Source organism: Rattus norvegicus, chromosome 7 (assembly GCF_036323735.1).
Source record: "Rattus norvegicus strain BN/NHsdMcwi chromosome 7, GRCr8, whole genome shotgun sequence".
Taxonomy (NCBI): domain Eukaryota; kingdom Metazoa; phylum Chordata; class Mammalia; order Rodentia; family Muridae; genus Rattus; species Rattus norvegicus.
This window is the reverse complement of record NC_086025.1, coordinates 48,607,534-48,631,801: the sequence shown is the minus strand read 5'-3', so window position 1 is coordinate 48,631,801 and position 24,268 is coordinate 48,607,534. Positions and strand designations below refer to the sequence as shown.

The 24,268-nt window shown below is 40.1% G+C and overlaps 1 protein-coding gene, 1 long non-coding RNA gene and 1 pseudogene across 4 annotated transcripts in view; 1 reads left to right on the top strand and 2 right to left on the bottom strand.

Moving 5' to 3' along the window:
- Window positions 1-24,268, bottom strand: part of Osbpl8 (oxysterol binding protein-like 8) — a 152,893-nt gene that overhangs the window by 4,350 nt on the left and 124,275 nt on the right. For all 3 annotated transcript variants that reach the window (NM_001309455.2, XM_063263481.1, XM_017594846.3), the window contains 7 exons: window positions 20,424-20,521; window positions 18,274-18,363; window positions 16,572-16,708; window positions 14,892-15,077; window positions 14,129-14,216; window positions 3,139-3,244; window positions 1,475-1,577 (listed from right to left, as the gene is read on the bottom strand). In NM_001309455.2, coding sequence (NP_001296384.1) covers window positions 1,475-1,577; window positions 3,139-3,244; window positions 14,129-14,216; window positions 14,892-15,077; window positions 16,572-16,708; window positions 18,274-18,363; window positions 20,424-20,521 — 808 coding nt within the window. The remainder of the gene's footprint in view (window positions 1-1,474; window positions 1,578-3,138; window positions 3,245-14,128; window positions 14,217-14,891; window positions 15,078-16,571; window positions 16,709-18,273; window positions 18,364-20,423; window positions 20,522-24,268) is intronic.
- Window positions 20,714-22,683, top strand: LOC134479686 (uncharacterized). Its single transcript, XR_010053297.1, has 2 exons — window positions 20,714-20,847; window positions 22,651-22,683. It is a non-coding gene; the product is annotated as an uncharacterized LOC134479686 (long non-coding RNA).
- On the bottom strand, window positions 20,863-22,657 carry Eif5-ps8 (eukaryotic translation initiation factor 5, pseudogene 8; annotated as a pseudogene).

Genomic DNA, 24,268 nt, shown 5'->3' with positions numbered 1-24,268 from the left:
CAGGGCCTTGTGCTTGCTAGGCAAGTGCTCTATCACTGAGCTAAATCTCCAACACACAAGAGTGGTTTTAAGAAGGGCATTTGCAGGGTTGGGGATTTAGCTCAGTGGTAGAGCGCTTACCTAGGAAGCGCAAGGCCCTGGGTTCGGTTCCCAGCTCCGAAAAAAAGAACCAAAAAAAAAAAAAAAAAAAAAAAAAGAAGGGCATTTGCTCTTTAGTTGGCTAAGTGCCTTTTATCTTTAATTGTGAGACAAAAGCGGAGTAAAAATTCCAAATTTTTCAGGAAAAAAAAAAAAGCAGATTTTTTTAAATACTGTCAAACTGAAGAATATTCAAGAGCCTTTTGGGGGTTGGGGATTTAGTGGTTCGGTCCTCAGCTCCAAAAAAAAAAAAAAAAAAAAAGCCTTTTGATGATACAAAATGTTAATTAGGTCATGAAATATACTTATAGCATCTTCAAAAGGAGCTGATGAGTTAATCACCATGACTTTTCTTCTTCTTCTGTTTTTTTTTTTTTTTTTTTGAAATGTGCTATGAAAAAAAGAAGGCAAAAGCAACGGAGTAGGCTTGTACATACACTTAAACTGTATAATGCAAACACCACTTTACGGCTGGTAATACTCAGGATGCACATGCCATCCCGTCTGCTCTGAAGTTAGGCTCATGTACAAAGCAGGGTAAAGATTAGAAATGTTACCAAAAAGGTGACATTTGAAAGTAACCCAGGGTTGGGGATTTAGCTCAGAGGTAGAGGTAGAGCACTTGCCTAGCAAGTGCAAGGCCCTGGGTTTGGTCCCCAGCTCCAAAAAAAAAAAAAAAAAAAGAAAAGAAAGTAACCCAATGGATATGCCGAGTTTTTCCTTTTCTGTCTGTTTTTTTTTTTTTTTTTTTGGAGACAGTGCCCCCCTCCCCTCTAGAATGCTCTATACAGACCAGGCAGAAATCTGCCTGCCTGTGTCTGAGTGCCATGAGCAAAGGTGTGAAGGCTTAATATTCAACATGTAAGCGCTCACATAGCTGGTCTATGTAAAGGACAGGAGCATGAACTGTGCTCAGGCCCACAGTTAAGTGTCAGTAACTATTAGGTGCTACTTTTGGAAAGGTGTGTGTTTCAGGGCAGTGACTGTTCTGCTATGCAGTATTTCAGTTATTTTAAGAAATGGCATGCTACAACTGCATAGTAGCCACACACAGAGGGGACTGCAGGAGCAAGTAAGTCTTTCTGAGAAAGAACTCTTCCTCCACCTCTACCCCAGCCACATTCCTAGCATGCCATTAGCAGCAGAACATTCTACCCTCAGAGAGAGAAAACCCTCAGGACTCCATCTTTCTGTTAGCAGTCAGTGTGGGAGGAATTTTTAAGTTTGAGAATTCAGGTAACAGAGGTGGAGTTATGAAAATGTACAGTGTGCATGATTTCCTTAACAAGGTCCTGACTCCTGGACTCAATGACTAGCCACTGTCAGAATATATTACCTTTTAATCTCTTCCTGTGTTTGTTTTATAGACTCAATGGAACTTTGAATGTCTCCCAGGTCTATCCCCTTCTTTCTTCGTGTACTTGGTTTTACAGATTGAGCTAAAAAGACATTTAGAATGAAGTTGTAGTCACAATTATGTAATAACAATTTTTCTAGGCATTGTGTTTGGATGGTTCACAGACAGATGGTTCACAAAATAAATGCAGTATTCTGCATTTTAAGTATTAAACATCAAATCAAAACTAGAACACTGAATAGAGGAATTAGAAATTAATTTGTGTAATCAGTTTTATTTTTTTAATTTACTAAAACAAGCAAAAGTAATCCACTTAACATCTGTGTTAATAGAGCTGGGAGGTGGCTCAGTGGTTAAGAGCACTGGCTGTTCAGTTCCCAGCACCCACATGGCAGCTCACAGCTGGCTGTAACTTCATTTCCAGGGGGGGTTAAAAAATCCTCACACAGACATACACACAGGCAAAACACCAGTGCATATGAAACAAAGATAAATAAATGTCTACAAATCTGAATTACTTTGGTGAGGATACTGTCTCCCCTGGCTCACTGGCCCAGATCTGAAGAAGGCAGCACTGAGTTCCTGTCAGCTCCTAACACTATTGTTACTTTCAGTGCCTTCCCAGCTGTGCCCACATCTTTTTCTCAAGGTTCTAAACTAAAGATCACAGGCTCGCCCCAGCTCCACAGTTGTAAGGCATCCAGTGGTCAATTAACATTAGCAAACACATTACAGGTAATACAGTGGTACCGGTAAGAGAGGCGAGTAAAGAGCTAGAGACATCTGTACATCTAATGTACACACACTCCACACACTCATCCTCCAGGCTCCCTGACCTGGCACAGGCTAACTAATTCCAAGGGTAAGCTGGTTTAGTCTCCTCTATCCTACAGTGAAACCGTAGCATTCTCTTTCTGCCACCCCCCCCACCCCCCATGCTCCAAGCCTAGGGTAGCAGGCCACTGAAGAATCTAGAAACTCATCAAGAACTTCCCCACCTGGACTGAGCTCCCTTTCTTGTAAGGCCCTCTTCACACATCATCTCCTGACCTCATTTACTACTTAACCCTCTCATGTTACCTCTGCAAGTAAATCAGGCTCCCAGCTTACGGTAAACTCACAGACACTGTGTTTAAAGCAGATTGAAAATATTTTTTCAGCTTCCTACAATGTCAATGGGTTAATACCTTCTTAATTGTATCTCAATACAGTTGAAGACAGTTCACACTGTATCTGACTTGGCCAAGACTCTATTTCATGTAGCTGTCCATGAGTTTTTCATATTTATATTCTCATTTGTCGTGACCTCCAAATACTACGCTTATTTAGGATGAGAACCTCTTTTGAAAGCTGAAGTGACTCAAGACTTAGCCCATGCTTCTTGAACGCAGTCATCAACATTTCACCAAAACGCAGACGAGCTGTTACTGAAGGGTGCAGGCTTTTCCTCCCACGCCCGTGCCTTTACCTCAGTGACGCTGAGCTGTCTGCTCATCCACAACCCAACAGTATCCAGACCCAGTTCCTGTTTCCACAGAAACTCCTACATCCTCAAGTCAATGTGAAAACCACTTACATAACAGCAGAGTAAAAGATTTCCTTAAAAAGGATTCCCAGTAGCCAGTCTCTGATACATATCTCACCTTCACTTCCAGAAGAATCCTGGACGTCAGGCTCTGGGGAAGAATAGCCTTTTGCCACTTTCTTTTGTTGCCTTGTTGGTTTATGTTTCATTTTTGGAACACTAACCTGAAAAAGAATGCTTACTATGTGAATTTTCACTATAATGTATGTAAGTGCACAGCATGTACAACTGGCAAAGCCACCGACAGGTTCAGTGCTTGGGAATGACAGCACGGACATCTAATGATATGACAGGATATGCTGCATTTAGTAATCAGCCCTCTTGCCTGAGTTTAAGTGAGTACTAGGACTAAAAATGGAGAAATGTATGAAGAAACTTCCCTCCACTCCTGACCTGTGTACACATAACTGCTCCTTCCTTCACCGACTGCATGCTGTCAGTTGTGTCCTCCTCTTCACCCTCAAGTCCATACAGACACGGATCCATCAACCCAGCTTGTGCATCTGCCTCAGAGAATCGCTAGTGTTTCATTCAGCAGTGTTTAAAAACACCTTCTTAAGTTGGTCTCATGTTGAACACAACCACTGGATGCTGTTAGGTTACTTGGGCCATGCAGAAAGCAGTTTACGGTAAATTGAAATTATACTTTTTGCACTACACTTAACTTTACTAAAAATATCTATGTGTAGGCATGAGATTCAGATGTGGATGAAACACTAGCTAGGAATAATAAACTGTAAAGTAGTAATTAATAGGAAATTGTGGTCACCAGTTCCAAACCTAAAAACCAAAATCAAGACAAGAAATGAATCAAAGGTAAGGGACTGTGCATGCTTAGAAATACAGGAAGACAATGGTCACTCATCTTTAACTTCACCATTTAAACAAAAGTGTCCTTAGTTATTCCTTGGAATAATTTTATAAAACCTTACGTATGAATCTTAAAAGGAACACCCCTTATAATGTATATTCAGAAGGAAGTCTATCCTACTTGAAATACTCAGGTTCTCAAAAGGACAAACGAGAAGTAGTAACAGTCCACTTAGAAGGAAGAGCATACCTCATGTGTCTACCATGTCAGAGAAACACGATTTAAACATATTTACACCATTAATTTCAGTGCTACAGAGGCACAGACAGGTGGGTCTCTGTGTCTGAGGCCAGCACGGTCTCCAGTGTGAGAGCCAGGCCAGAGAGGGCTACACAGTGGGATCTTTACTGAAATGAAGAAAAAACAAATCCAAACAAAGTTTTGCAATTTAAAATTGTAATAGCATGTGTTTCTAGCTGGCACTCGGACCTCACTGATCCTGGCCCACAGCTCCCTGCTCCCAAACCTCGTGGGAGAGAGAGCAGATCGCCCAAAAGTGTGGGCAATCCTGAGACTGCAGGGCAGGAGAAAGTGCCACTTCTGCCCACCTTTGCCCACATCCCTGGCCTAAGATGAAACTGTACAGTGCCTCTGGGCATGGGAAGATGGCAGCAGTCAAGCTGCAGGAGCCCTGTGGGCCAGAATGCGCCTGGATCTGAAGGGAACTGGTCAAACAACTCCCTGCACACAAATCCCGTGGGAGGGAGAGCTAGACCTTCAGAGGGGCAGACACTCCTGGGAAGCCAGAGGAGACTACTCTCTGTCCACATTTCTGACTCCAGAGGAAAACACCTAACGCCATTGGACCCCCTGTGCCGGAAGAAGGAGGGGCAGGCTCTTCCAGTTGCTGCCCTCATGGAAAGATGAAACCCAGCTCTGAAGAGCGACTTCAGGCCCAAGACCAGAGGTAAGACCAACTTTTCTGTTCCAAGTGACCTGCCTGGTGGACTCAGGACACAGGCCCACAGGAACAGCTGAAAGCCAGTGGACACGAACGACTACACAACTGAAAGCAGAACACTCTGTTCCCATAACTGGCTGAAAGAAAACAGGAAAACAGGTCTACAGCACTCCTGACACACAGGCCTATAGGACGGTCAAGCCACTGTCAGAAATAGCAGAACAAAGTAACACCAGAGACAACCTGATGGTGAGAGGCAAGCTCAGGAACGCAAACAACAGAAACCAAGACTACATGGCATCATCAGAGCCCAATTCTCCCACCAAAGCAAACACTGAATATTCAAACATACCAGAAAAGCAAGACCTAGATTTAAAATCACATTTGATCATGATGATGGAGGACTTTAAGAAAGACATAAAGGATTCCTTTAGGGAAATGCAGGAAAACACAAGTAAACAAGTAGAAGCCCATAGAGAGGAAAAACAAGAACCCCTGAAAGAATTCCAGGAAAACACAATCAAACAGTTGAAGGAATTGAAAATGGAAATAGAAACAGTAAAGAAAGCACAAAGGGAGACAACCCTGGATATAGAAAACCAAAGGAAGAGACAAGGAACCGTAGATACAAGTATCACCAACAGAACACAAGAGATAGAAGAGAGAATCTCAGGAGCAGAAGATTCCATAGAAATCATTGACACAACTGTCAAAGATAATGTAAAACAGAAAAAGCTACTGGCCCAAAACATACAGGAAATCCAGGGCACAATGAGAAGATCAAACCTAAGGATAAAAGGTATAGAACAGAGTGAAGACTCCCAACTCAAAGGACCAGTAAATGTCTTCAACAAAATCATAGAAGAAAACTTCCCTAACCTAAAGAAAGAGATGCCCATAAACATACTAGAAGCCTACAGAACTCCAAATAGATTGGACCAGAAAAGAAACTCCTCCCGTCCCATAATAGTCAAAACACCAAATGCACAAAACAAAGAAAGAATATTAAAAGCAGTAAGGGAAAAAGATCAAGTAACATATAAAGGCAGACCTATCAGAATTACACCAGACTTCTTGCCAGAGACTATGAAAGCCAGAAGATGCTGGACAGATGTCATACTGACCCTAAGAGAACACAAATGCCAGCCCAGGTTACTGCATCCAGCAAAACTCTCAATTAACATAGATGGAGAAACCAAGATATTCCATGACAAAACCAAATTTACACAATATCTTTCTACAAATACAGCCCTACAAAGGATAATAAATGGTAAAGCCCAACACAAGGAGGCAAGCTACACCCTAGAAAAAGCAAGAAACTAATCATTTTGCACCAAAGAAAGAGAAGACAAGCACACAAACATAATCACACCTCTAAATACAAAGATAACAGGAAGCAACAATCACTATTCCTTAATATCTCTCAACATCAGTGGACTCAATTCCCCAATAAAAAGACACAGATTAACAAACTGGATACGTAATGAGGACCCAGCATTTTGCTGCCTACAGGAAACATACCTCAGAGACAAAGACAGACACTACCTCAGAGTAAAAGGCTAGAAAACAACTTTCCAAGCAAACAGTCTGAAGAAGCAACCTGGAGTAGCTATATGAATATCGAATAAAATCGATTTTCAACCAAAAGTCATCAAAAAAGATAAGGAAGGACATTTCATATTCATCAAAGGAAAAATCCACCAAGATGAACTCTCAATCCTAAATATCTATGCTCCAAATACAAGGGCACCTACACACATAAAAGAAACCTTACTAAAGCTCACACCACACATTGCACCTCACACAATAATAGTAGGAGATTTCAATACCCCACTCTCATCAATGGACAGATCATGGAAACAGAAATTAAACAGAGATATAGACAGACTAACAGAAGTTATGAACCAAATGGACTTAACAGATATTTATAGAACATTCTATCCTAAAATAAAAGGATATACCTTCTTATCACCACCTCATGGTACTTTCTCCAAAATTGACCATACACTCAGGCACAAAACAGGCCTCAACAGATACAGAAAGACAGAAATAGTCCCATGCATCCATCAGACTACCACGCTGGTCTTCAATAACAATAAGGGAAGAACGCCCATATATACATGGAAGTTGAACAATGCTCTACTCAGTGATAACCTAGTCAAGGAAGAAATAAAGAAAGAAATTAAAGACTTCTTAGAATTTAATGAAAATGAAGGTTCAACATGCCCAAACTTATGGGACACAATGAAAGCTGTGCTAAGAGGAAAACTCATAGCGCTGAGTGCCTGCAGAAAGAAACAGGAAAGAGCATAGGTCAGCAGCTTGACAGCACACCTAAAAGCTCTAGAACAAAAAGAAGCAAATACACCCAGGAGAAGTAGAAGGCAGGAAATAATCAAACTCAGAGCGGAAATCAACCAAGTAGAAACAAAAAGGACCATAGAAAGAATCAACAGAACCAAAAGCTGGTTCTTTGAGAAAATCAACAAGATAAACCCTTAGCCAGACTAACGAGAGGACACAGAGAGTGTGTCCAAATTAACAAAATCAGAAATGAAAAGGGAGACATAACAACAGAATCAGAGGAAATTAAAAAAATCATCAGATCCTACTACAAAAGCCTATATTCAACAAAACTTGAAAATCTGGAGGAAATGGACAATTTCCTAGACAGATACCAGGTACTGAAGTTAAATCAGGAACAGATAAACCATTTAAACAACCCCATAACTCCTAAGGAAATAGAAGCAGTCATTAAAGGTCTCCCAACCAAAAAGAGCCCAGGTCCAGATGGGTTCAGTGCAGAATTCTATCAGACCTTCATAGAAGACCTCATACTATCCAAACTTCATAGAAGACCAATACTATCCAAACTATTCCACAACACTGAAACAGACTGAGTGCTACCGAATTCCTTCTATGAAGCCACAATTACTCTTATACCTAAACCACACAAAGACCCAACAAAGAAAGAGAACTTCAGACCAATTTCCCTTATGAATATCGACGCAAAAATACTCAATAAAATTCTTGCAAACTGAATCCAAGAACACATCAAAATGATCATCCATCATGATCAAGTAGGCCTTACCCCAGGCATGCAGGGATGGTTTAATATACGGAAAACCATCAATGTAATCCACTATATAAACAAACTGAAAGATAAAATCCACATGATCATCTTATTATATGCTGAGAAAGCATTTGACAAAATTCAACACCCCTTCATAATAAAAGTCCTGGAAAGAATAGGAATTCAAGGCCCATTCCTAAACATAGTAAATGCCATATATAGCAAACCAGTAGCTAACATTAAACTAAATGGAGAGAAACTTGAAGCAATCCCACTAAAATCAGGGACTAGACAAGGCTGCCCACTCTCTCCCTACTTATTCAATATGGTACTTGAAGTCCTAGCCAGAGCAATCAGACAACAAAAGGAGATCAAAGGGATACAGATAGGAAAAGAAGAAGTCAAAATATCACTATTTGCAGATGATATGATAGTATATTTAAGTGATCCCAAAAGTTCTACCAGAGAACTACTAAAGCTGATAAACAACTTCAGCAAAGTGGTTGGGTATAAAATTAACTCAAATAAGTCAGTAGCCTTCCTCTACACAAAAGAGAAACAAGCTGAGAAAGAAATTAGGGAAACAACACCCTTCATTATAGTCCCAAGTAATATAAAATACCTCGGTGTCACTTTAACCAAGCAAGTAAAAGATCTGTACAATAAGAACTTCAAGCCTCTGAAGAAAGAAATTGAAGAAGATCTCAGAAGATGGAAAGACCTCCCATGGATTGGCAGGATTAATATAGTAAAAATGGCCATTTTACCAAAAGCGATCTAAAGATTCAATGTAACCCCATCAAAATTACAAAATTCTTCAGAGAGTTAGATAGAATAATTTGCAAATTCATCTGGAATAACAAAAAACCCAGGATAGCTAAAACTATCCTCAACAATAAAAGGACTTCTGGGGGGGATCACTATCCCTGAACTCAAGCAGTATTCCAGAGCAATAGTGATAAAAGCTGCATGGTATTGGTACAGAGACAGACAGATAGACGAATGGAACAGAATTGAAGACCCAGAAATGAACCCACACACCTATGGGCACTCGATTTTTGACAAAGGAGCCAAAACTATCCAATGGAAAAAAGATAGCATTTTCAGCAGATGGTGCTGGTTCAACTGGAGGTCAACATGTAGAAGAATGCAGATCGATCCATGCTTATCACCCTGTACAAAGCTTAAGTCCAAGTGGATCAAGGACCTCCACATCAAACCAGATACACTCAAACTAATAGAAGAAAAAGTGGGGAAGCATCTCGAACACATGGGCACTGGAGAAAATTTCCTGAACGAAACACCAATGGCTTATGCTCTAAGATCAAGAATCGACAAATGGGATCTCATAAAACTACAAAGCTTCTGTAAGGCAAAGGACACTGTTGTTAGGACAAAACGGCAACCAACAGATTGGGAAAAGATCTTAACCAATCCTACAATTGATAGAGGGCTTATATCCAAAATATACAAAGAACTCATGAAGTTAGATTGCAGGGAGACAAATAACCCTATTAAAAAATGGGGTTCAGAGCTAAACAAAGAATTCACAGCCGAGGAATATCGAATGGCTAAGAAGCACCTAAAGAAATGTTCAACATCTTTAGTCATAAGGGAAATGCAAATCAAAACAACCCTGAGATTTCACCTCACACCAGTGAGAATGGCTAAGATCAAAAACTCAGGTGACAGCAGATGCTGGTGAGGATGTGGAGAAAGAGGAACACTCCTCCATTGTTGGTGGGATTGCAGACTGGTACAACCATTCTGGAAATCAGTCTGGAGGTTCCTCAGAAAATTGGACATTGAACTGCCTGAGGATCCAGCTATACCTCTCTTGGGCATATACCCAAAAGATGTTCCAACACATAACAAAGACACATGCTCCACTATGTCCATAGCAGCCTTATTTATAATAGCCAGAAGGTGGAAAGAACCCAGATGCCCTTCAACAGAGGAATGGATACAGAAAATGTGGTACATCTACACAATGGAATATTACTCAGCTACCAAAAACAATGACTTTATGAAATTCATAGGCAAATGGATGGAACTGGAAAATATCATCCTGAGTGAGCTAACCCAATCACAGAAAAACACACATGGTATGCACTCATTGATAAGTGGCTATTAGCCCAAACACTCAAATTACCCAAGATGCATAGAACACATGAAACTCAAGGATGATCAAAATGCAGACGCTTCACTCCTTCTTTAAAAGTGGAACAAGAATACCCTTGGGAGAGAATAGGGAGGCAAAGTTTAGAACAGAGACTGAAGGAACACCCATTCAGAGCCTGCCCCACATGTGGCCCATACATATACAGCCACCAAACTAGATAAGATGGATGAAGCAAAGAGGTGCAGGCTGATAGGAACTGGATGTATATCTCTCCTGAGAGACACAGCCAGAATATGGCAAATACATAGGCGAATGCCAGCAACAAACTACTGAACTGAGAACGGTACCCCCATTGAAGGAATCAGAGAAAGGACTGGAAGGACTGAAGGGGCTTGAGACCCCATATGAACAACAACATCAACCAACCAGAGCTTCCAGGGACTAAGCCACTACCCAAAGACTATACATGGACTGACCCTGAGCTCCAACCTCATAGGTAGCAATGAATAGCCTAGTAAGGGCACCAGTGGAAGGGGAAGCCCTTAGTCCTGCTAAGACTGAACCCCCAGTGAACGTGATTGTTGGGGGGAGGGTGGTAATGGGGGGAGGATGGGGAGGGGAACACCCATATAGAAGAGGAGGGGGAGGGGTTAGGGGGATGTTGGCCTGGAAACCGGGAAAGGGAATAACATTTGAAATGTAAATAAGAAATACCCAATTTAATAAAGATGGAAAAAATTGTAATAGCATGCATGTGTGATAAATGTTTCCATCTTTAAACTATTGTGTAGTTAGTTAACTATCATTAACTATCTCACAGTGTAGTGTACCACCTCCCAGGTTCTGCAAGTCCTCATCCTTTCCTTTTCAAGTCACTGGGAGTTTGTAGTCTATTTGATTCTGGGAATCTGCCTACTTGGAAACTGTAGAATATTGGTCCTTTAGCGTATAACCATGTTGGAGCATGGAGCAGAACTGAACTATTTTTTTTTTCGGAGCTGGGGACCGAACCCAGGGCCTTGCGCTTGCTAGGCAAGCACTCTACCACTGAGCCAAATCCCCAACCCCTGAACTATTTTTATGCATGGATAATTTTCCACTATATGGATATACTATGTTTTGTATATGCATGTATCTGTTAATGGACCCTGCAGTTTCTCTCTTCTGGGCATTGTGAACATTCTCAATAAATACTGTTTCATTACATTTATAGTTCTGATTTTCTTTTCTTTTTTTTTTTTCTTTTTCTATTTTTTTTTTTTTTTTTTTTGAGTAGAAGAGCTGGGCCATGTGGTTATTTTGGTTATATATTCTTTTAGGAACTGCTAAACTGTTTTCCCCAATGGCTGCAAATTTTATGTTCCATCAGCAATGTACTGGGGCTCTGGTTTCTATATCTTCACCAACACTTGTATTTTCTTCTCTCTCTCTGTCTGTCTGTCTCTCGCTCTCTGTCTCTGTCTCTCGCTCTCTGTCTCTGTCTCTCTCTGTCTCTGTCTCTGTTTCTCTCTCTGCATAGTAATCAACTAATTGTGGTTTTGAGTTACATTTCATATACTAATATTTTTCTGTGTTTTTTGTTTTGTTTTGGCCATTTGTGTCTTTGGAGAAATGTTTAATCTAGTCATTTGACTTTTTAAAAAATCCAGGTAGTGCTTTTGAAAAGGCAGGGATTCTTCAATAAGTTTGGATATTTAAATATTGTTAGATAAAAGATTAGCAAATTCTGACCCTGTATCTTGTCTCTTTGCCTTCTTCGTGGCATCATCTGATGTTTAATAATGTATGGTGTGTGTGTGTGTGTGTGTGTGTGTGTGTGTGTGTGTGTGTGTGTGTGTGGTTGCTTTGCCGGCAAGTATGGACATACATAGGCACATGTGTGCCTGAGCTGGTGCAGGGCACATGGGGACACTGGATGCCCTGAAACAAAGTTATGAACAACAGGGAGTTGCTCTGTAGGTGCTGAGAGTGGAACCTATGTCAAACTGGGGTTTTAACAGCTGAGCAAGCTCTCCATCCCCCCAATTTAACTGTTTAGTGGTGGTTGTCATTTGTGCTCTTACTGTCTTATTAAGAATCTATTTCCAAACACAAAGTCATGATGACTTACACTGTTTCCTATAAATTTTATAGTCTTAGCTCTCATTTTGTGTATAGATCTAAGTTATTTTTTATACATTGCAAGGCAGGTAGATGTACTTCAGTACCATTTGTTTAAGAGACTAGTCTTGTCTTCTCTTTGCTTGCTCCTTGCTCTTGCCCTCTTGCCCTCTTCCCCTCTGTCCCTTCTCTCCCCATTCCCTTTCCGTCTTCCTCCACGTGCTCATGGCGGCTTCTACTCCTCTCCTCTTCTACTCTTTTTCTCTCATTAAACCTTTCCACATGGAAGAGAGAGAGAGAGAGAGAAAGAGAGAGAGAGGGGGGGGGGGAGACTAGTCTTTTTTCCAAGGAGTGGGAGAGATTATTGCCAAAAATAATTTTTAAAACTATTTTGAAAATTTATTTCATTTTTATGTGTATGCATGTTTGCCTGAGTATATGTTTACCTTAGGAGGACAGAAGAAGGTGCAGCTCCCCCTGAAACTATAGCTACAGATGGTTGGAGCTGCAGCGTGGGTGCCTGGAATGGAACCCAGGTCCTCTGTCAGAATGGTGAATGTTCGTAACTGCTAAGTAACTTTTATGGGTTTATGTCTAGACTCAGTTTTATTCCAATGGCCTATATGCCAAGTCTAACCTTTTATCAAAATGACTGCTTTGATTACTGTGGCTTTGTGATAAACACTGAAACTGGAAAATGTCTTCCAACGTTGTTCTAAGACAGACAAACAAAGAGATTGTTTTAGCTATGGACGGACCCTCACAATTCCCTAGGACTCTGAGGATCAGCTTTCCCATTTCTGCAGACTGTTCTGGGGCAGTGTTGCACTGTAACAATACAAACTTCGCTAGTGCAAGAAAATATGCTCTCTTCATTTCCTGTTGTCTCATCAACGTTCTTCAGCAACACGCTGCAATTCTTACCACACAAGCCTTCCACATCTTCGTTCTGTTTACTACTGGAAATTTTACTCAAGCTGAACTGCTTTTGAAATTTCCTTATCCTTTTGAAATTCCTCACTATAAATACAAATATTATTTGTGTGGCAGGACTCTGCAATGCTGCTGGATTCAGTAAAGTTGTCTGGCTATTTTTGAAATCTTTAGTATTATCTCTCAAACATTACATGACAGGTTCTTTCTTGCTGCCTTAAGGTTCTGTGTGTTTTTGTTTTGCTTTGTGGCTTTCAACAATCTGAACTTATTCTATTGAAGACTGTAGAACTTCAATTTATAGATTCCTGTCACTAAACCTGGGAGTATAGGAGCCTTTCTTAAGCATATTTCACCCACCTCTGTCCCTGGTCTCCTTGGGGATTCCATAATTCCTAGGAGTTATCAAAGAGTGTCCCAATGAGACTCTGAGGTTCTGTTCACACTCTCGTGTGTTTGCTCCTTCTCTTCTCATACTGGGTCATTTGGATAGTTCTCTCTCTTATGTAACTGAGCTGTCTTGTACCTATTGAATCCATTGGTAGATTCCTCTAGCGAGTTCCCATTATTGTACATTTCAGCTCCTGTATTGTTTGATTCCTTTGTATAATACCTTATTATTGATGGTCTCAGGATTGAGTGCATCCACCCACATGTGCCCTCTAGGTAGCAAGTGTCCTGATGGGCATGTGTGTGCACACAGGCTGTCTACTTCGCCCTTTCTGGATTCAGGGACTTATGCTGGAATACAGACCTCACAAGACTGTAGCTGTGCTCAGGAGATGTGAGACAGGTACCCCTACAAGGCCTTGAAGCCTTTTCTTGGTCCTTGATTCTCTTAGTTGGCTCAGTATTTGCAGAGTTCTGGTAGTTTTTGATTTCTTTGTTTTCTTTCTTTATTTTTTAAATGTTTCTTTGGGGTGTGAAGAGCTGCCTGTTATATCATTTTACTTATGTAAATTTTAAAATTTAAATCTAATTGTCAAGGACACTAAAGATTTAGCAAGTTGATAAGCCTTTAGGATCTAGCTACTTTTATGTTACATACCATTGGAGTGCGATGTTTCACTTTGGTCTGGATAACTCCATCTTTTTCAAATTGTATCATATCATTAAGTGGGTCCCATGGTCGGGTACTAAATTTAAAAAAAAAATTAAATAGCTATAGAACTTAGTTTATTAGATCCCGTTAAGTAATTACAAATGCTATCCTAATTTTAAGATTTTCTGTATCAAATCATCTGATTCTTAGCTCATTTAGAAGACTATTATCCTAAAGTGTAAAATAACACTAGAATATCAAGTTTAAAATCTCACACTACCAAGCTAGGTGTAATGGTACGCCCTTCAACCTCAGTACTGGGAAGATGCAGGTATATTTCTGAGCTCAAGTCCAGCCTGGTCTATATATCCAGTTTCAGACAGCCAGAGCTATCTAAAAAACAAACAAACAAACAACCCCCCCAAAAAAACAAAAAAAAATAAATAAAAACAAAATTTCATTTTCTAGGTCCAAGAGGTAACTTGGTTAAGAGCAGTTACTGCTCTTGCAGAGAACCTGAGTTTAGTTTCCAGCACCCACGTAATGGCTCACAACCATCCTCAACTCCAGTTCTGGGACCTAAGACCTCTCCTGACATTCATGGTCTCCTGTATACACTGGCACACATCAACTCAAAGGCTCATACAATACACATAAAAATTTAAATCATAAAATAAAATTTCACACTAATTCATAGGTTGATAATAAATGTACTAGAAATATAAAGGTAATAGGTTCTATTTTTTAAATAAACATTTAAATTACTTACTCTGAAAACTTATAGTGCCATTCTCCTGTGAGTGGGTCAAGTTCAAATAACTTACAAGCCCACTCTTCATTTTTTGTTTTTCGATCTCTGGCAGCTTGTCTTTGAGCTTCTTCCAAAACATACTTTTCTTGAGTGGCTTCTGTTTGGTCTTTGGCATTTATAGCTTTTGTCACTCGTTGCCAGAGTCTAATATACATGTAAAAATAATATTTTAAAAAAGCAATCAGAAAATGAAGTATATATAGGTTTTTCTGTTTTGTTGAGAGCCAATACTGCTTATGCTTATTGCTTAGAAAGGAGTCAAAAAACGAAGCCCAGCCTCAAATCAGAAACACTTGCTCAGCTCTTTTAGCAAGAGAAATCAATTACATGCATTCCTAAAGACACAGTGAAAGCTGCTGTCTGAGGCTGACAGGAATGTAGAGGAGGAAGTCCCCACAGTCCTGACCCACACACTCTTTAGGCGTCTAAGACCTCAGGATGATCCACCAGAGACCTTGGATGCAGGGATTATCAGAGATTTTAAATCCAGTCTCTAGGAACAGGCTGAAGAGTGGATTCTAATGCTTTCTAGACTTACATACACCAACACTGTTGAGAGCCACTAACTTAACAGCATGAGAAAATGCTTCCCGTATTGAAATCTAGCTTCTTTCATCAGCTAAATGAGAGTATGACATAACCTTTGTCTTACCTGTCTCAGAGGGGCCATGTCAACACTGAGAGGGGCTTTGAAATTTGTTATGCATTCTACTTAGCTGGTTAAAAAAAAAAAAGGTTTCTAAGTCTTACTACCTCATGCTTAAAATACGTTGTGCTAGCCCAGTATAATCCCAGTATTGGGAAGTAGAGACAAGAAGATCAGTAATACTAGTTCATGATCAATCTCAGCTATACAGCAAATTTAAGGCTCTGGATAAAATGCCATAATAAAAAATAAAAATATTGAATTATATACACATATCAAAAATGGATATATGTGTTGATTGCATGTCCTTTGGGACAGGGGGCATCATGTGACTGTTACACGGGGAAATAGAATTTAAAAACGGATACATACACATTTTCCAATGCTGATAACCTAGATTTTTGTGTAGAAAATAAAGTACATGTAGGCTTGAGTCATGGAAGCAGGACCACATCTAAGGACTCATGGGTATCACATGTGTACTAAAGCAACATTTACACAGAACTCTTAAGGAGGAGGTACAAACTTTATCCAAGTCAGAGAGTTCCTGAAAGAAGTTCGTCACTTAATAACAATCTACGGTAGTGCCCAACTAACTGGCCCCTGTGGAGTCCACAGCATCAGGTGGCAGGCACTATCTGTTTCAGAGGACACTTCACCTTCTGGCCTAAGTCAGAGGAGAAAGCAGATGCTAGGCAGAAACTGAGAATCATTGATTGCTTCTGTAATTTTATGCAAACAAAAATTAAAGCACTGGAGTAGAAGAGAGAAAAAGGAGGACATTTTAGCTCTGAGCTACAGAGAATCAAGATGATATGTGAAGTTTCCTGTGTCACATACACCAACCCAGAAGGCTTCCAATCCCACAAATGACAAACTTTCTTGCAGAGCTAACAATACAGCAGACAGACAGAAAATAGTGTGACTACATGATTATGCAACTCAAAATACTCCTTGATTTTCATGAAATTAGCTAAAAATGGTGTACTTACTTCTCTGATTCAAAATCATCCTGTTCTTCAAATTTTACAGTGTGCCTTATTAATCTCCACTGTTTAATGTCAGGAGTTGGATTCCAGAAAATCTCTGAGTTATCAGTCTTTTTGTCATTAATGAAAACTTCACTATCCTATATTTAAAGGAATTAAAAATTACTACGGTTATTTTATTTAGAAGAGGATCACACAGTATAATAATACACTAACAAATTCTTCCTGCTGATGAAGTCTACTAAAAGATATCCTAAAACAAATGTAATTAGTACACTTCTCAAAATCCCAAATTCTTTCCATTTGTATAAAAAAATAGGCTGGCTGCACAAAAAGTTCATGAGATTTTATGTTTTACTTAACAAATTTCAATTAGTACAGGCAAAGCATACTACATTTGAACTGTCAAAGAAGAGCACAGTGTTTGCAGTCACGAGATGCTGTGCACAATGGAGATCAAATTACTGAAAAACATCTGGCGTCTTTCTTACCATTAAAAATTGAACACAGTCTTAAGACACTTTATGGTTTTAGAACAACTATTTGTCAAGATGTGGTGGCACAGGCCTTTAATCCCAGCATCCAGCGGGCAGAGGCAAGAAGATCTCTGAGTTTCATACTAGCTAGGGCTGCAGAATGAGACCCTGTCTCAAAATGACATAAAGTGACAAAGATGGCTTTACCAATATTCCAAATAATATTCAGAAAGAAGGACCAGGGAGATGGCTCTATGGGTAAAGACATTTGCCACCAAGCCTGATGACCTATTCCTGAGACCCATACTGTGAAAGGAAAGAACTGACCTTGCACACTCGCATGCAAACAGGCAGAATTTAAAAAGCCACTTTGCAGAAGCTATGTAGCCATTGGCTGAGTCCTTAAATCTAGCTTCATTTTCCATCATACTTTTTTTTTGCATATCCTAAGTGAAGACACATCTAAAACCACGCCACAATCCACTTCAGTCATGTAAGCTCCTTGGGGAGTTATATGAGTATGAGTCTGGGTGGCAGAGAAGTAAACCAAAACTGTTACTGTTAAATACTCCTGCACCTTCCCATCTCCACAGAAGAAATCCTTGTCTGACTGGGAAGTCCTGTCCAGCCAGAGTCAGGGCTCAGCTCTCAGCTCACTGCTTACTTTACGCTAATTACTCAGATGCTCTGTGCTTTACTCTCCTCCCTTTTCAAATAGAGGCATCTTGTGTATGTGTCAGAAAGGTGGCTTAGCTGGGAAAGGTGCCTGTCACCAATTCAGATGACCTGAGCCTGATCCCTGGAGCCCTTGTTGTAGAATGAGAGTGCAGACTTGTGTCCTCCGACTTCCACATGTGTGTCATAGCACATGTACAGACGCACATGCACACAAAATAAGAAAAATATGAATGGACTTCATGAACTCACTTCATGAAGTCGAACTCACTTCATGAAGTCCAACTAAGTATTAATAAGTATTGATAAATAAGAGCTACATTCCTAATAATGTACACAGTAAGCGCCATATAACTGATAGCTACTTATATTCATTTAAAAATCTTAGAAACAAAACATTATACAAAAGAAAGTGTTACTGGCAACAGAACAATACCAAAATACCCGCTTTTAAGATAAAGTTTATTTAACTAGTGTTACTTTTACAATATGATTGCCCATTTTCTCCATCAGATAAAATTATTTTTATAATGCTGACATGTAAAAATACTTACCCAATGGCCTTCCAGAGTAGCGAGGACTTCTTTTCCCAATTTAAGTTTCCCTGATATTTGATTAACATAATCACTGCTCCCTAGAAATGGCTTTTAAAAGAAGGAAAGTAATAGCATTTTAGTTTATATTTACGTACATTGTAGAAATCCACATTTCAAAATAGTACAGTTACCATACTTGTGAAAATAAGAACAATGAAAATGATTCAAATTTAAGTTAGAGACTTTTAAGAAAGATAAATTTTGATTGTGATTGTGTAAAATACAGCTAAAAACAGACTGTGACATCTATGTAATTTAGAAGATCATGCAGGTATACGGATCCACACCTATGCAGTCTGAAGTGCTGCTCTTGCCCAACCTGCAGGACTGTACCCTATCGATATGGCAACACACTAACACCTCAGAAAACCGAGGGAATTAAAAAATTAAGACAATCTTTCCAAAAAATAAGGTTAGAAGAAAAATGTAACATTGCCTAAAGTGTTTGCTCAGAGAGCAAGTTTTGATGCTTGAGTTTTCACGACATTAGTGTTGTCTAAGAGCATTTGATGTTGCAGCTGGTATCACCACACTGTGAGAACTGGCAAGGCAAGGGGGCTGCACCACGTCATACTTAGGAGTTCCTTGTCTTTAGCAAAGAGATTTCAGTCACTGAAATATCAACATGGAGGCAGTTAACAACTGTCATTATAGCTCCTCTTTTTATTGAACACAGTGTACTAAATTATAACTGACATTGTGAAAAGGATTCAAACTTCCCTTTTGTTGACAAAATTTTCCAAAGGTGGCTTCAACAGTGCCTACTCCTGTCCTCTCCGGCCTCACACTCTTCTTCAGTGAGATCTTGCCACCTCCTGAGAAGTACCATAAACATCCCCTTTCCCCTGCGCTTGGGTGGGTGGGTAACTCTTCAATACACCATAGTAAAGATGTTGTAAATTTGACTTCTAGGTCTAGTGATGGAAGGCAGTTGAGTTCTCACCTTGCTACCATGACTCTTGTATCTGGAAACCTCATGCTGCTAAGTAAGCCCTCCAGCTACCTTGAAGCGGCCATGCTATGAGAAGCTAAGCCCCACAGAAAGGCCACAGGAATGGGTGCTCAGTGTAACAGTTGTGACCTTTCAGGCCACAGACTCATAATGGTGCAAGTCTTTAGAAGGTTCTGCTCTCAACTAATCACTCAAGTTTTTCAAGACTTCCTGGAGCCCAACATTTTTTAAGAGACAAGCCATCTCTAATGTGCCCTATACAAATTTTTTAGCATATAAATATGATGATCACGTGATTATTCATAAGCATGTGAGTTCAAAGTAATTTTTATGCAGAAATGATAACTAATATAAAACTGTCTTACTGTACACAACCAGAGTGTCATTCATATCTACCTTCTGGGGTCTTGTAAAGCAACGTTTGAATTTACAGAGATACTTCAGTCACTTAAGTCGTATTTCCTCTATAGCACCAAGTTTTATCGTGAAATTAGCAAAAGGAATGGTGGCTTTAATATTAGTTTACCTCAGGTTGTATCAAGATACTGGCAGAGAATGCCTTTGGATGTATTTCTCTTTGATCTGACATAATCATGTTTTTTATTTAGTTCTTATTTCACAGCTCAATTTCCCTTCCGTATTTACAGCACAACTTCCCCTTAGGTGACACCACCGCAAGGAGAGGTCAGCTCAGGACCCCCAAGACCAAGTTTTCAGCACAAAGGAGACTTGTTTTCCCCAGAGGGAGAAAGGGCATGGATAAGGGACAAAGACAGGAGAAGGAGGAAGAGGGAGAAGGGGCTGGGGTAGCTGTCTGAAAATGGGACAAAGGACTGCCTCTGGACAGAGAGAAGACAGATATGGCACACAGGAAAATGGCAGTTTGTGAAGATAAAGTCGAAACCCCATGTTAGGATGAGGGGTTTCATTTTAATTGGGCATGTTAATTAGATGATCCAAAGGGGCTTTTGATAGCTGGACTTTGGTAGTCGGCCTCAGGAGGATGTGGCCAGCATAGGGGAACAGACCTGGGTGACGAGCTTTAGGAATGTGACCTAATGGTTTTAGCGAGCGAGGCAGAAGGAATCGGGAGATGGGCAATGCCTGCCAGGCCACAAGCTCCAGCGGGCTAGTGTCCCTTCAACCTTTTACCAACCTTTAGTTTAAATTCAAGTATCGCACTGTACCCAGTCTTCTGACAGGTAATGTTGACAGTTCCACCTAGTTCCAGTGTCATTGTGCCATAAAGAATTCCTAAAGAGAAAAATACAAAAGCTGAAGACAGACACTGATGTAAAACAAGCAGTGCTCTGTAATTTTATCCTTTCTAGGAGGAACCTGTCATCTAAGAGCGTTCTGTCTCATGCAGACATGAAGCCTGTTTCACAACATTCAAAGTGTGTTCGTATTGTGTTTCGTTGGTAGTTTTACCAACTACTTAAAGCACAGAGGTGGGCCAATGGGATGACATGTAAAAGCACTTCCTGCCACACCTTAGGCTCTGAGTTACACCACTGGCACCCACCTAGAAGGTAGAAGGAAAGATCCTACGCCTAAAGGCTACACTCCACATATACACAGTAAGTATAATAAAGATTTTTTTTTCTGAAGAATGACCAAAATCAAATCTTTATTTTTTATAACTGTATAAATGTGATCCAAATGTGTCCACCACTAGTTTTTCCGAAAGAAACATGCTATAAATAAGCAAACTACAACTGCTCACTGATATGTATGGACTCCCTAGATGTCTCATTGGGCTTAATTATAGACCACTCACAGTAATAGCTTTTTAGTATCAAGTGTAGCATGATGTTAAGCCACTTTAGCTCTTGCACATACATGTTGCACTTCTGGCTGATAATGGAGAAAAATTTGCAGCATTACACTGTTAAGCTAAGTTGCATCCATCCTTTTAAATGGCATCAATATCAATGTCATCCTTGTTGTCAGACTTCACAGTTTCAACTTTTGGTACACTGGCAGTCTTCGAATATACCACCTCAATATTTTCATCTTCGTCTTCTTCCTCACCACCAGAAGATTCCTCCTTCGCTTCCTTCAACCATTTAATAAATGGCTCTGCTTTGACACGAATCTCTTTGGCAAGTTCTTTTGAGACATATTTCTTAGAGGCCTTTTTTGACCAGCTGATAATGACCTCTTCCTCTAAAAGGTCTGCATCATACATCTCCTTCAAGATATGTGGAATCTTGGAGATCAACTGAGCTTGATGCATTGCTATTACACATTCCAAACCATGAAGAAGGTACCGCTGGGCCTTTTTGTTGTTATGACAAAATCTTAAAAAATGGCGCCTGTATTTCTTGATTTGCTCTCTTATCTTCTCATCAAAGAGAACTTCTGTCAAAACGAGAGGGCCCATGGCTTTTACATCCAGTCTTTCTGCCTCAGCCGAAATGTCTTTATCAGATGAATCAATAATGCCCTCTTCTTTCTTTTTCTTAACAAAATCAAACAGGATGTTAGCTCTTCTACAGTTCTTTCCAAATCATCGCTAAGTGTCAGACGTTTTGCATGGTCACTGATTTCATCCATTCTGCGCCTTTGAGCTTCCTCAGTTGTATCCTCCCCCCAATCATCATCTTCCTCTTCTTCCACAGCATGTGGAGGACTAATTTCATTTGGTGGTGGAGGTGGTGGTGTCTCACTGGTGGATACAGAGCCATTTTCCTTGTCCTTGCCCTTTCTATTTTTCTTTTCTTTCTCTTTCTTTCCTGTACCAATGTCACTATTCTCAGGGGGGTTTTTGAGAATGAATGTACAGAGTTTATGATGTGTGTCAAGCATGCCTCGGTATCTACAGGCTTTACAAGAATTACCTATTGTTTGCTTCTTTGGATTGACATGCAGATCTGTTTCAGGATTCTCACACTCAGGACAGAGAACAAATTTTTTAATGAATCCATCCAACATGTCTTGCCGCTTATTCACCTCATGAGATTCATTGACAATGTAACGGTCATTCTTAACATCAAACTGGGTCTGTGCTCCCAGCTCACAAACAAAATATTTGGTGGGATACGTTGGAGGCCGATTAAGCGCCTTTGCAACGTCAACCATGTTGACTATAACTGTCTTGATTCCATTTCCTTTGCCCTCAACCTTAGCAATCAAACAGGGCATCTTGTAGCGATAGAACTGGTCTGACACACTGCGGTTGACGCTGACAGACATTTTGGCTTATTAGTGACTTTACCAATAAGATGTACAGATCTTTGATTGCAACTTTTTGGTATCTTCTGTCTGGAGAAGAAGGGATGACATAAACGACTGAAAGAGTTCTCGGTCTCTGACATGAAAAATTTTTCGCCACTGAGGCTGTAAGCTTCTTGCTTGTATGCTATGTTTCCCCAATACAGGTACCAATGGCTGCGCAACAGCTCGTTTTCGTCAAATAAAGACATTAACCCAACGCGGCTCGCCCGGGACTGGGAGGAAGAGGCGCTGGAAACCGGGTCCGGAGCGGCGGGCCCGGCAGCGAGAGGAGGGGCTGCTGGGCAGGCGCGGCCGCCGAGCAGCGGGAGGCAGAGACGACCGTCTGAGTCCACACCAGCAGCGCCGAACCTGGCGACCTCTGGAATGTTCTCGCTCTCTACAATAAAGATTTTATCCACATGGGGACTCCTCTGTGCTTTGGGGAGTAAGCTGACGCTGAGGCAGAACTAGGCCCACTGTGTTGTTTCAATGTCCATACTTCTTCTGCAAAATATTTTCATTATGTGTTCTGTACTTTTGTATTTTGTGATGATTTTGCTGTTGAAAACTGCTCCAGTGCAATGCTGCAACACTGGGGTATGGTGTTCTGAAGTACAAGGTTATGATGACACCTAGAGAAATATTTGTTACTGCTTCATTCAGTTGAGCTATAGTGCTCTGTGTGTGTGTGTGTGTGTGTGTGTGTGTGTCTGTCTGTCTATCTGTCTGTCTGTATCAATGAATCAGCAATGTAAGGAACAATGAATAAAATTTCTAAATACAAGCACACATAATACAAGGTTATGTGCTCATTAGTTGATGGAAATAATGTATGTAGTAAGAGACTCCAAACAATGTAAACTCATTACTTTCTCTAGAAACAATATGTGTTGATTCCATGTTTGTTACTTATAGAATATAATTGCTACAAATAACAAGAACCAATTTCAGATAAGTTAAGCAAACAAACACAAGCACAAAATAAGTTCTGTGTTGCAAACCATTCTAAGCTACAGAAGGTTGAACAGGTTTGTTCCAGTGCATGTTTTATGGCGTCGGGCAGCTGAGGCGGCCTTTGCTAAGCAATGGACAATAGTAACTTCTGAGAGGACACAGATAATGAATGCTGCTTCTCAGACTTATTTCATCATGGGACTCCCCTTTTATAAAATAATTATTGAAACTTGGCAACACAGAAACACATCTGTTACCATGATTGATTCTTATTCATTTAAAACTGTAAGTATTTTATTTCACTTTTATTTTAAGAGCTGTATGCAAAGCTCTGAGCACTATCTGTCCTTTTGCCAAATGTAAACCAGGCATTGCAGCCCCATTAGTGATCTCAACACTAGGGAGTCTGATGCCCGAGGATCCTGACTTTAAGGGCAGCCTTAAAACTATACAGCAAGGCTATGACTCAGAAACTGTCAAATAGAGTGAGGAAAATAATTTAAAGGACTTGCTACATTGAAAAATAGCAGATTCGACTTTATAAAGGGTATTAGTGCAAGAGTGCATAAAACAACTTTTAGGGATTCTAAAATAGGTAGTTCCATTTAATTTCAAAGCCTTTATAGGAGATAAATGCAAGGAAATTCCATTGTTATTAATCAGGTTCTGAAGGTATGCATCACAAAAAGGTAAGTCTGTATGAATGACTTCACCATTGAAGTAGTCAGCAAACAGCAATATGCTCACAGAACTATGAGTCAAGGCTTTCAAACATATTTCTTAGTTTATTTCAAACGCAACAAATTCCAGGCACATATATTTACTTAC